This window comes from Pholis gunnellus (assembly GCF_910591455.1).
Source record: "Pholis gunnellus genome assembly, chromosome: 14".
Lineage (NCBI taxonomy): Eukaryota > Metazoa > Chordata > Actinopteri > Perciformes > Pholidae > Pholis > Pholis gunnellus.
Genome location: NC_136541.1, coordinates 5,338,768 through 5,352,313, shown reverse-complemented (window position 1 = coordinate 5,352,313; position 13,546 = coordinate 5,338,768). Strand labels below are relative to the sequence as shown.

The window sequence follows — 13,546 nt, the reverse complement described above, 5'->3', positions numbered from 1 at the left end:
TGTGTGAGCTTGACATCGGTGTAACTAGTACTCTTACTCAAGAACCGTACAATTTTGAAGTACTTGTACTTCACTTGAGTATTTCCACGTGTGTTAGTTTCATTGTATATATTGTGCATTTAAATTTTTATATTTTTTACTGTTATTTGATTTATCTGTACCATAAATGGTGCTGTAGTGAAAACATTTCCCCTTGTGGGATTTTTAAAGTATCCATCTATCCATCAACTAATAAATTATGAGGTATTATTATGGATTAGGTTACCAGCAGTATATAAAGTACTTTAAATTAGCTCTACCTGTACCAGTTTATTATTAGCTAGTAATATTATGTATATTATTCTGGAAATGGCCATTCTGCCCTTTTGACTGCTTCTACTTTTGGTACTTTAAGTATATTTATATTCCAACATAAAGATCTGGATTCTTTCACAATTGCAAAATAATGGCCTGTAACTTCATTTCAGCAGTCGTACAAGAAAGTCCTGCATTTAAATGGTTACTGAACGCTCTGTTACATTAGACCTCACATTGATGTTAATTACTTCCAAATATAAATAAATATGGTGACAAAAGGCCTTGGTTTACTCCTTTGAATTAAAAAGGCAAATAATTAGCAATATAATTATTGTTAATCCCACAACTGGTCACTATATAACGCCACAACCCAATTAATGAAGGATTTACCTAAATTTAAAAATAGAATCTAAACTCACCTCACCTGCAGCAGATAACTTAGTTCTTATAATTGTGGTCAGGGCTGGTCGCTGCTGTTGGAGTGACACAACAACACTCCCGGGGACTCGAAACGTAATTTTATTACAGCAAATCCATCCGAATCTCAACATCTTCCAAATAGCAGGTTAAACATACAAAAAGCTCACTTAACATACTAGGTTTTTTTTATTAAATATGTAAAAAGCAGGTCAAGTTATTCACAAATAAAATGCAAACATGCAACACGTTTTTTGGGGAATGCATAATGAGTGGGACGTGAAAAAAAACAAAAAACATTTACCATTCATTAATTATTGACAGTACATGTTTACATTCTTTTTCATTTACACAATAATATATAACTAAAGCATTATGGTGCACTGCCCAGTTCAATATTAGTAAATGCAATATTAAGAAAGGGTATACTGGATGTACTAACTGGAATATATCAGTGAACCGACTCCCTAAGACCTGTGGTTTAAAAAAAACATCTGAAATCTGAACAGACCACAAGTTTCAGCTGAGGTTAAAAACTTTAAAATGCTGCATCATAATTAAAACTAGTCCACAATAACGTTTCTTCTTCCCTACGTTTATGGCATACCGAGTTAACCGTGAACAACACATTGTTGATTATCTTGAAAATTTGAGAGGACAGTGAAACAGTCAGAACTTGGCTTTATACGACATCGTATTCACAATTCACTGACTGTATTGTCCTCCTTCATGAGGATGCAATGCAGAATCTCGCACTATTCCTAAGGCTTAATAATAATAATAATAATAATAATAATAATAATAATAAATATGGTGAGGGTCTATGGACAGATTGTCCAAAACAGAGTCAAATGTCAGTGCAACGCATGAGAAGGAGGTTAAATAAGAGCTACTACGAGCCCTTTCAGGGCTTTGCTTATTGCATTCTCGTGATTATTATTGTTGATATGCAAAATAAAAAAAAATAAAAAAGGAAAAGAAGCTGGGAAGTTAACACTTGCACTGGCAGGTAACAGTTACCCGTCTAAACTTCAGCGGTTCATCACGTCTACTGTAGGATTTGTATTTCCACACACGCACGCACGCACGCAGGCAGACACACGCAGACACACACACACACACACAGTCCTTTAGAAACTTCTGTGATGGTCTGAGCTTGTTCTGCTGGAGGAGGTCGTCTCCACAAACCCTCCGCAGCAGTTTCACCAAAAGTCACAAAAAACATCGAACAGTGAGCAGAGGGATACAAAAAAATATAACAATAATAAAAAAAGAACTGTGACGGTGCTTCTATTCAGGAGGTTGCTTCATGTGCTCAGTCTTGGAGAGAGAACAAAAAAAAAAAATAAACCATGAGGAAAAAATTAAAATCCTGTAACAGTTCTCACATATTTAAAAAGAGGGTTGTAACTGCAGCGAGGGCGGTCAGTATTCATCCTGCTCCTCCTGCTGATCATCTGGCGCCTCCTCGTGGGCTTCCTGGTCCACTTCCTGTCCGTCGCCCTCAGCCAGCTCTGCTCCCTCCTAAAAAAAATAGATAAATACTAATTAATACAAATGAAGTATGCTCCACGTAGAGCTGTGATTCTCTGCCCCAACCCAGCTGTAAGGTCTCAAAATCCTCCCAGGTTCTCACCAACGTTCTCACCAACTATGAAGGTAGGCCCTATGTGTTTAGTTATTAACTATTCTGTTTTTAATTTGGTGCCATCATCATTAACCTGTCACTGTCAAATCACAGACTCCTCATTAATGAGAATTGTTACACAACCTTTATTTAAAATATATATGCGTGTGTGTGCGTGTGTATATATATATATATATATATATATATAAAAAATATGACAGTTTTTGTGCTGTGCTGAACATTTGGTATTAAAAGGCTTACGTCACAGATCATGTCACAACTGTCTGTTACCGGCTGCAAAGACTCAATGTGCGTTCCAATACCCATAATACCGCAGTATTTAGTATGCCAGAAAGAGATTTAGTATGCCCCAATTCATGGTAGGAATGACAAAAAAAAATCCCAGGATGCACCACTGCATCTGGTTACATTTTGCAGTGAGCAAGCCAGCGTGACTTTCTGGGTGTTCTGACCCACAATCCTCAGCGCAGTAAAAGATACGTCACATTGAGTGAGCTACTGAGAGATCGCAGACTGATGACAGAGCAAGGTGCAATGAAGAAGCAGTATGTTCCAGTTGTATGCACACTGCATGCAGCAGTTCATACTTTGTAAGGGCAGCTGCAGTATGAACTATGACGCGATATGAAACGGCGTTTCAGGTGAGTTACAGGAAGAGTGTGTAGGATTCTAACCAACTGAACACACTCCGCTAACACCTTCATAGATAGAATATTCAATTTCTGCCAATAAATCCTGCTGAATCCTACACAATGCTCCTTTAATTAAGCTTGTAGTAGTTTGTAAAATATTTATATTTGGGCCCAAGACTGCTGCCTTGGTTCAGACTCGGGTCAGGCAGGTTTACTTAATGACAGGCATGATTTCTTTGGGGCCAATCGTAGCTCAAGCTTCAAAACAAACAAATGTGATTACCCACTAAGACTGAAGCGCTGAAGACTGAATCTCTTTAAAATGATCAATAAGTTCCAGAGGGAACATTTTATCTCAGACAAGAAACAAAACAGCCTCCAACTGTCCCAAATCCTGCTCGGATCGAAGGAGGGTCCCGGACTGACCTGTTCGTCTGAAGCGTACAGGACCTCCATTAGCCGATCCACAAACAGGGCGCTTTCTTCTCCCTGATCCTGGCACAGCAGCTCCACCTCTCGCAGCTTGCTGAAGTAGTAGTCCCTCTCCTTCTCCACGCCTTCCAGTGCCGACTTTAATGTGTTCATCTACAGGACGGAGAATTCACAACACTGTGTTTAGCATCAACATCAAAACATAGAAAAACACACAATGGACTTTGGTTAAAGACAAAAAGGCAACAGATAAGCACAAAAAAATCAACTTGACAAACAGATGTTGTCGTTATCTAAAGCATGAGTCACAGAGTAGTCTTGATCTACTCATTGTTCAGATAATCTATTGATCCGTTTAGTCAGTTGTCAAATTAAAACTACCACAATGTCTCTTCATTCGGTTCATTTGAAATTCAATCCTTTGCGGTATTCTGCTGACCACATAATCAAGTTCCAGCTCACTTTCAGAACGACGTTTGCAGAAACATGTTGGATCTCTACACGGCTTCCGTTTCACTGGACTGTGTAAGTGCAGCTCTACATCTTACATCTACTCCGTCGTGTTCAGTGCAAAATACACTTATTTAGACGTCGTTCTTTTGCATGTCGTATTTTTCTACCATTACATCGCAGTGGATTTAAACAAGACTTTGACACGGATCAATAAAAAGTAAAAAAAACTATTATTTGCCCACTTTGAGTAAATATTTAAAAGCACGGTAGGCAGCTATTGCAGCCTTTATCTACGTGGCTCGGTCTGCATCAATCAACATGTTTTTAGAGACGCTGCTGTCGTTGTTGTGAAGGCTTGAAAAGCTGCAGAAGTCTTTGGTATAAGAGACTAATAACCCGGCTACTTCAAATGAATCAGGATTCTACACGTTGCTGCATTTCCTTTTGTGCAAGAGTATCAAAGAGTGAACGTGTTCAGAAATGTTGTTCAGTTAATAATGTTTAGTTGCAGTTCTCTTGTCTCTTCTCTGAAATCACACTTCCTCTCTGTCACAGACATCTAGAGCTGAAACCATCAGTGGAAAATAATCAACGCCTTTTTTGATTATTTTGAACTGAATGTATTTGTGTTTTGGAGAGTTTGACGACGTCATGTCATCAGGCAACGGGCTTTTTTGACTATTTTCGTACACTTTAAAGATAAAACGATTAATTGAATAATCCAAAGAATCATTATCTGCAGCCATTCCACCGTCAGTGCAGTTTACAGTTTACAAGTGAACACAGTCAGTGTAGAAATGTGAAGTAAATACAGAGTTTGGTGGTCAGAATTGAGCGTTTCCTAAACATACCTGCTCGGTAAGATGTGTGACCTGTGCTTCCAGTTCCTTCTCCCCTTTGGCAGGAATCGGTGTCGTGATAGCGGGGATCTTTTTGGCTGACGAAGGTCTGGATGTCGGTGTTGAGATCTTGGGGGTCGTAGAGCTCGACCGTGACGCTCCTACGACCAGACATAAGGTTTATTACTCAGGGACGGACGACTGGCAACGTTACACCAACTTAAGTTATTCTCCCACAAGGAAAGTACACAATTTGTGTGTTTTCTGAGATTGAAAGAATTCAATAATCACTTGAGCTGTTGATGTGAAAATAATACCACGGCTCTGGTACATCAATGTGAAAACATTTCCTTGTGTCTCCAAACATTTCACATAGTTTTGGAAAGCAAAAGAGATGTTTGCATCTAGCACAGCCTTCATGTTGAAGCGTACCTGCGGTAGGGGAGCTGGCTGCATGGTGGGACTTCTTTGGCAGGTTGAAGATCTGCTCACCGGGGTCGGGGGGGGGGATGGCATCCTGACCCTGTCTGGCTGTAACCGGGTCGTACTCTTTACCGTCGTAATTGGCATCAAAGAACTTCTTAAACCACTGGATGAAATCGAGATTGTCCTGAAACCTGCCTTTAACCAGTTTCTCTACAGGAATAATCTGAATTGAGTGGGGGAAAAAGAGAATACAAATATAAATTCATGCAGTTTAAAATGAAATTTCAGATACCCTGAACCAGATTAAAGTACGGTTAAGGGACTCACCTTGTCCACATTCATCCGTTTGAAGGACGCCTGCAACAGTTTGAAATTATGAATGTACTCGTGCTCCAATTTAGCTTGAAACTTGACCTTCTTAAGACTGATGCAGCCCGGGAAGAGCAGATCCATGAACTGGCAATACGCAGCTCCTAAAGACGGAACAAAATGTTAGTGGAGTGCATAATCCCTCGCTTGAAAAGTAGAAGACTAGAGCAGAGATATAGGACAGGATTTAACATGACTTTGCACGACAGAAATCCACTGGAATATAAGAAAGAGGGAGTGCAGATCATTGACCCGGTTTCCTTAAAAAGATAACTATTAATGCAGATACTTGGTAACGTGGCTAATATTAACCGACGCCTTGTTAGATCGGTATCCATGTTACAGAGAGGGCACCAACTCAACCTGGCAGTGTGTCAGCCATCAGATAACTCACATAAACCCAACTAGAGAGCACACACAGGTAATCCACATCAAACAAGTAGCTTAGAAATTGGATTACTTGGTTACAGCCGGGGAACACGGCAACACGGCAAGCTGCAAGTGTATTTATAGACAAGTCTCAGCCAGAGAGGGGAGAGCATGTTTCCACAGGCTGCTTTAACTGCCAGCTTACACAGAATTAAATTTACCCCCCCCCCCCCCCGGTGCTCTACAGGCGAAGATGTAATCTCCTAAAAACACACTTCCCAACTCAAACGGCTTCTTTGCCACAGAGGGAACAAGTAGAGAGGAGTGTTTGCTTCCGTTCTCACCTGAGGAGAGCTGCTCCACCTTCGTATAGTTTAGAGAGACGAGATCGTTAACCCAGGCCGTGATGTCATGCCTGCTCATAGTCTCCTGGGTTATTGAGGTAGAATATACGTTGACCGCCATCCCCCAACTGCAACAGAGAAAAACAGCAACACTTAAAAACAAAAGCAACGCATCTAGAATAGAGCTTTTCTGATGAATTCTCTGCCGGTCGTCTAATTGCAGCTCTAGTTTCCTGCATTTCTTGCGACACAGGCTGATCTAAAGAGTCTCTAAACTTATGGTGCACAGTGACAACACACCGTTACGGCGGTACACATTTGCTGTATTAACACCGAGTTTGCGTAAGACCTTGTCGGCCATCTTTGAATTTGTGCCTGGGATCCTTTAATCTGATTTTACCTGCATGCTGAACAGAAAGCCTGAATTAGAAAGATGTAATTTTACATTCTTGCTTTGAAGGCACATGTCCCATTTACACTGAGGATATTCAGGCTCGTATACAAAGAAAGCATCAAAAATATAAATAAAAAGCATCCTGGAAGGATCTCAAACTTTGATCCTTAAAGCTACAGATTAAGCAGTTGCACCGCATGGCCACAGCACAATGGATGAATGCATAAAACGTGTGAACTCTCACACGTTGGGTTTATCTGACCAGCAAAGTAATTAAAGACCACTGAGGTGCATCTCAACCCATTATTTAACAAATATAAGCAATTCAATTGATCCTGCTCAGACAATTTAATTATTAATCTTGTTTGCAGTTTACCTGACAACATGCAGTGTGTCTTAATCTTTTTAATGCATTGCAAACACACAGCGTATGTTTGTGGAAGTCAGTCCTTTAAAGCACATTGTGTAACCGAATGTACATGCACACTACAGTCTGTACTTTAGCACATATATAAGATAAAGTAGTACTCAGTAATATTTATCTTAAACATGAATCAAGTCTGGAATCATCTTTAATTCCCAAAACAGAAATGAACACTGCTGCACAACCATTACATTTAAAAAGAGGGCAGCTGCATTAAAACACACCCCTCTCCATTGGTTTATGGCAGCGACTGATATGGTGTCACACATCATGCTAAATCATCACCACCACGAGCCGACTACCGGGCTACATATGCAGGGTAATAATAAACTCCTGGCCGTTAAAGTCGGGCTATCGATCGCAGCAACGGACTCCTCCGGTTTGAGCGATCCTCCGGGAAGCGAGGGGAGGAAACCGGGGCCGATCTCATGTCAACAAAGCGGATGTATGCGCTGCTAGCATGCTTTGTTAGCCGGGCAGGGATAGCCGGGGCTGGGCTGAGGGCTGGATTCAAACAGGGTGTGGAGTGGTGGATCAGGGTTGTGCAGCAGGTCCTGCACATTAAAGCACCAGCCTAAACACATACACACACACACGTATAAATATATATCGTAATATGAGGGATTATCAGGTAGCTGAGAAGTGTCATGTCACGATGAGGATCCACGAGCAGTTTGTGTATTCCTGTCATTGAACGATCCGCTGCTCCTAAACCTACCGGTGCCATTACGCACCACAACGCATGACAACATTGCTCCGGGGGCCCTGCTTTATTTTTGGGCCGCTATGTGTGCACACCAACCAGAAGGCGGGTTTAAGCCAACTTAAAAAAAAACAAAAAAACAGGGGGATTTACGCCGAGAGCTAAAAAGACAGGAGAGACAACCCGGGGAAGACGGATCTGGATGGGTGCAAAGCAAGAAACACGCGACGCGGAGGAGGAGGACCAGGCCGGAATGCAGCTCTCTGTCTGCAGCAGTGTGTGTCCTTTCATGATATATATTATATATAGAGAGATAGAGATATATATTATGCGGATCATTGCACAGATTTACCTGTAGGCGCGCTCTCCTCGCACAGTATTTTTCCTGTAAGGAATGATGTTGGTTCCGTTGTCCGGGACGATGTCGTTGTTATTCTCTCCATTTGGGGAAAGGGCTTGGGTGGGACCGGGCATTTGGGTGTCTCTAAAAAATGTTGAACAGATACTCTGTTCTCTCTCTGGCTAGGAAACACACACACACACACACAAAAACTACAACAGGAACGATGCAAAACGCTAAAAGAGAGAGAGAGAGAGCCGCGCCTCCGGGTCTCGTTCTGTCTGCTTATTCTCCACAAACCTAAAGCTCCGATGACGTAGCTGCACCCTGTACCACGTGACTGACGGGGTGGGCTATTTCAGCACACACCGAAATTTACATCGATCAGCCGCGTGCAACGATCAATGCATGTGGCTTTTGAAGCTGCAGATCATCGAAACGATCGAGAGACGAGATTCAATCAACTGGGAAGAATGAGTGCGATTATTGCAGCCCGCCATGTTTCACCTCGTCACGTGACGATTGCAAACACACCCAAACAGATGTTTTTATCCTAATAGATCGAAGTGGTGCTGATGAAATGATGACGCAACACATGGTGTGAGGCGGTGTGGAAAAAATGTTTGGATTACCAATAATTAATATTAAAATATATATATATATATTGTTTTGAATATTATTGGTTTTGAATATTATTGTTTTTTTTAATGATAGATAACTGGGTTCTAGAGTGCTGGTCGGACAAAGAGTCTGAGGGGCATTTTAATAATAAAATAAGAAGTAGATCAATCGATAATGAAAATAATCCTTATTAATCCTGATTATCATCACTTTTTTATTATAAAATGTCATGAAATAGTGAAAAATGCTCATGTCCCAAAGCGATTAATAATGAATACATTTCCAAATTTCTGTCAGTTATATTTTCTGTCGACCAACAAACTGATTAATCGACTGATTTATAAAATGTGTACGAGTTTAAACATCCAGGGTAACAATACGCTGTATGATTCATACAAAGATCTAAATTCAATACATGTGCTACATTTTTTTTTAAAAATTAAAAAATTAAAAAAAAGTACTACAACCTACTTTTGAGTATTTAAAATTGAAAACGTGATCATTACACCCCTACTATTCAAATATCTGAACATGGTTAGTAATCAGTGATAAGAGGCGACGGTATGTGGACGAGCAGGTCAACGGGCACGATGGAACAACTGATCACGTGACAAAGCTCCATCACAGCAGCACTGAGCCAATACAACCGCAGGAATATTATGCATGAAGAAGAACTATGTCCAGCCAATCACACGGTCTTTATGATACTCTAACCTTGTTTTACTGCCTTGATTTTTTTTTCCTACGTGTTTCATTGCGTTATCTGAAAGGTCACATTACCATTACAATCCTTTACATTTTTATATAAAATATAAAACACAGAAACCAATACAAACGAATGATCTTGCACAACCCTCAGTCCAAAAGAAATCATGGAAGCCCTGCCTCAGTGGAAAGGAAGCATCTTTTAAAACCCTGTAACAGGACTCATCAACAAAGGTTTGATTCTACAGTGTACACTTCCACCTCCAACTGCAGTGCCAGCAGCTACATTATCTGTCAAAATGGTGAATAATATTTCAAACTGCTTTTGAAGTTGGGTGAGGGATGTTTGATGCAACACTGGGTCAGTGTGCTCGCTCAAAACAGCTCCTCTGGTGCCACCATCAGGCCAGCTATGAGGTCACATCTAAACCTACAAATCAAACTTTTACACAGAACCGACCGACTCTTGATCTCAGATAAATCTGACTAAATAAAGACAAAAGTCCAACAAATAAAGTCTGAATAATGTTAACCAACAATATTGAGATCCACGTCTTATTTTAACAGTTAAACCAATTTTCACATCACCTACTTCAACGGGATTTTCAATCTTCTTACTTCAGCGGCAGCTTTATGAAGTTGCCTTTTTCAAATTCCAACAGTGTTTCTCTGTGAAATTATGGCCGTAATTTACATCATCAGTCTCAGTTATTCAGCTTAAAGTAATCACACCGGAGCTTTTAAAAGTCACATGACTGCAAAGAGGATGCATGTGCCACGGATTGCCTCTTTGACTGTGACTGCAATACTTCACCTTTGTACTAAAATGTGCATTCAAGCTAAATCAAGGCAGTGGTAGAAATACAGGATATGCATCTCGAGTGGTTATTCTGGAAGGATACATTTTCAGGATCCCCTGCCTCCAACAGGTCTTTACTTTACTCTTTACATAAACTATTACAGAACCAAACACAAGGCACAACCAAGTGCTAATCTCATGAAATGACCAAACTGTGGACACTAGAAATGCCTCCACGAAGAGCCAAAAGCATGCAGAGTTACATTTCTGATACAGCAACGCTGAAAGGCTCTTTGGGACTGGAAGTGACAACTGCAGCGCATCGGTCTCATTACAAATCACAGAACAGTGAGCACAGAGGTCCGCTTTGTGTCATCAAACAGCAGAAGAAGAAGAAGAAGAATGAAACACAGCAACTTGCCAAAGCTAAGGTTCGCAAGGCTGTCATTGAAGTAAATGTGACACTTGCCAGTCTGACAGGCCTTTAGGTGTCACCACAGAGGTGAAGCATGCGTGTCTTGTTTAAAATAAACATTCAGACTGTGAAGACCAATTAAATATGTAAATATTGGACCATAACGAAAGCGGCGCATCCCCTCTGGGCCTGTTTGTGATTCACCTGCAGAGGGGTTGTCTTCCTTGGTGCTCTTAAAAACAACAACAAAAGATAAACAAAGGACATATCTGTCAGATATAAAGTACTTTAATAATAATAATAATAATAATGTACTCCCGGCCTTTCAGACTCCTGGTACTAGTGAGACGATGAATACGGTCCAAGTCCAGCTTGGGTTATAGAGTCGTGAATGTAAAAGGCCTATTTAATACCAAAACACTACGAGGAAGGATTTTACAAACGGTGAAAAAGTAATCTGCCGGGAATGTGCGCTTCAACATATTTAACTGGCCCACACAGTTGCATTGCCAGACGACGTTGCAGCAAGTTACTGGTAGTTTCCACCTTTTTTGCCGGACAACCAATGTGTCGGAAATAAATTAGGGTGCAGCGTTTTATTCACGCTGTGATGATGTCCGTCTGAACGTGGCCTCAAATGTCTCAAGACTGTTGACCTGAAACTTAAGCTGTAGACACACCACAAATGCCCAACGTTGTGTGAGTCGATTGAGGGTGTTGAAGTGTTGAAGTGGGTAAAAGACTAGAAATAATCCAGCTATAACAGCTGCTTTGTTTTGCTTGCATGTACACGTGGCTTGCTTTGCAGTCTCTGTTACTGCTGTATGTTAAGAGACAATAAATCATTGAGCCGCTGTGCATAAACTCATTCCACTGGAGGAAAAGCAGAGCTGTGGTCGCTCTCTACATTCATATCTCCACAGTGTGTGTGTGTGTGTGTGTGTGTGAGTGAGTGTGTGTGTGTGAGGGATGGAGAGGCTCCACCCATCAGACCCAACCCTCAACATTCAAATAATAGCAAGGAAGTCATTGTTATATCCTGATTTGCGGGTTAAGCAGGTTCATCTGTAATAGGTATCTAAAGAGTAATATCAAAGGGTGCAGAATATTCTTAACAAAGAGATGAGGGTTTACAGAGCCAGACTTGTGTGTGCAAACATTTTTAGGGGAACCTCATACCTAACCACAAAAATGTGGACAAGGAGGGTGAGGACCAGAGAAGGAGGGAGCACTGATCTTTGATCATTGGTATCCTTAAGCCATTCAATTAAATACAACATGAGTGTAAGCAAAAGTTTGATTTTGTCAATAGAAAAAAAAGAGCTAATTTGAACCCCAGACAAAAGATTAAGGAGGTCCACGCATGGTCGTCACCCTCTTCTTCTTCTTCTTCTTATGTCCCCTGTGCACACCAACGCTCAGAAACAGCTTAAAGTGGGGGAAACATGGGACATATATGCTAATTTGTGAGGTTTCAAAGCAACTAGCTACGTAACGAGGCAGCTAAGTTAGCTGCAGCTGGTGAATGAAGCTAACTCAACACTTCAGAATAGTGACAGCAGACATATGACGTTAACGTCAGCGTACAAACCACCGACACACACGTAAACACGCTCCGCTTTTAAACATTTAAACGCCATTATTGGACGAGTCAAATCAAAATAATTTGGAATTGTTCGGCGAAAGCAAAATTAGACTTACCAGTTAGCTTAACTCCGTTCCGCAGGTTTACAAAAGGTGTTTAAAAATGCTCCTTTTTCCGGCTGAGTCACCCCACCCTCTCAAACGCCCATTCTCACGAGGCGATGAGCTGAAAGAGGGCTGTTGATTGGACAGCGCGTCATCGGTGTCGAAGCTGATTGGTCCGCTAGAGACCTCTGTCGTAAGTTTGACCAATCACGTCTTGATGCGTTGATCATTCGGAACGTCCAACAGCTTTCCGTCCTGTCGCTTCGTGTCACGTCACTTTTCCCACAGAAACGCAAATATTTTTAAAACAACCAAATATTTATTGAACACAAGGCTGACATGTTGACTCAATCCACCATTGTTTTAAAATGTAAAATTATTTTATTTTCAAATAAAATGAGAATATATTTACTTCGTCGACTTATTGTTTGTGGTTTAATTTAGCAAAAATACTACTACTACTACTACTCCTACTACTACTACTACTAATAATAATAATAATAATAATGTAGCATCTAGTTCCAGCTTCTCAAATGTGCTTCTTGTTTGTATTTTATGTAACTTAAAATTGAATATCTGAGGATTTTGGTCCTTTTTAATTTGTGATGGACATTTTTACTATACCTTTATTAGTTGTGGACATTTTATAATTGACAAAATATGTGAATTGATAATACATGTTATTTTCCTCTCTTGTATTATATGTACACTATTCCTGTGGGATAAATATCCATGTGAATTTCAAGGACCTTGCTGAGACAGCAAGTTAAAGATTGACTATAAAAGAATGCCTCATTCCTTCATTTGTCATCTAAATATAATTCCAGGCAAAGAGCACATTTTCCACAGAGGGAAATACTGTGCACAAAGTTGGCGTCTGTGATTAAACAAACCTGATGTTCAGCCTCTGACACAACTGCATTCCTCATGTTTTAACACCAGGGTGCAGTCATGCACTTGATACAAGACTTAAGCTATCAGGAGGAGGGCGGCTTGCTTTAAAATTAATCTCTCTTATAGCTGCTTTGCTGATAGAGTAGACACAACATAGACCAGATAAAGAAAGCAAATATTGTACCAAGAGGTCATTCAATTGTGTAAAGACCTGTTGATAGATTTTATATTTATCTTATGAATACAGTCTGTGGAAAGAACGGGCTTGTGTTGATGTCTTTATTAAAGAAATATACTTATAAGAACAATAATAATGAAGACTAATATCAGTTCATT

The 13,546-nt window shown here is 40.4% G+C and overlaps 1 protein-coding gene across 4 annotated transcripts; it reads right to left on the bottom strand.

The window, feature by feature from the left end:
* Positions 1-839: 839 nt before the first annotated feature.
* Positions 840-12,382, bottom strand: mapre2 (microtubule-associated protein, RP/EB family, member 2). 4 transcript variants are annotated; one of them, XM_079172817.1, is made up of 7 exons: positions 12,329-12,382; positions 6,227-7,618; positions 5,472-5,617; positions 5,151-5,367; positions 4,731-4,879; positions 3,421-3,579; positions 840-2,238 (listed from the first exon to the last, which is right to left on the bottom strand). In XM_079172817.1, exons 2-7 carry the CDS (start codon positions 6,345-6,347, stop codon positions 2,140-2,142), a joined length of 891 nt encoding a protein of 296 aa, XP_079028943.1. In that variant the 5' UTR covers positions 6,348-7,618; positions 12,329-12,382; the 3' UTR covers positions 840-2,139. The 4 variants fall into 4 exon arrangements, with proteins under 4 accessions (XP_079028943.1, XP_079028944.1, XP_079028941.1 ...); XM_079172818.1 differs by having other exon boundaries at positions 6,227-6,354; positions 12,329-12,360; XM_079172815.1 differs by lacking the exon at positions 12,329-12,382 and adding an exon at positions 8,100-8,375 and having other exon boundaries at positions 6,227-6,354.
* Positions 12,383-13,546: the final 1,164 nt, after the last annotated feature.

Bases quoted from the DNA above. Each gene is read 5' to 3' on its own strand.
- mapre2 (XM_079172815.1), bottom strand. From the start codon at position 8,221: ATGCCCGGTCCCACCCAAGCCCTTTCCCCAAATGGAGAGAATAACAAC. The intron at 3,580-4,730 runs GTATGTTTAGGA...TCCGTCCTGTAG, and splicing joins TCACACATCTTACCGAGCAG to ATGAACACATTAAAGTCGGC. The intron at 2,239-3,420 runs GTCAGTCCGGGA...TATTTTTTTTAG, and splicing joins TGTACGCTTCAGACGAACAG to GAGGGAGCAGAGCTGGCTGA.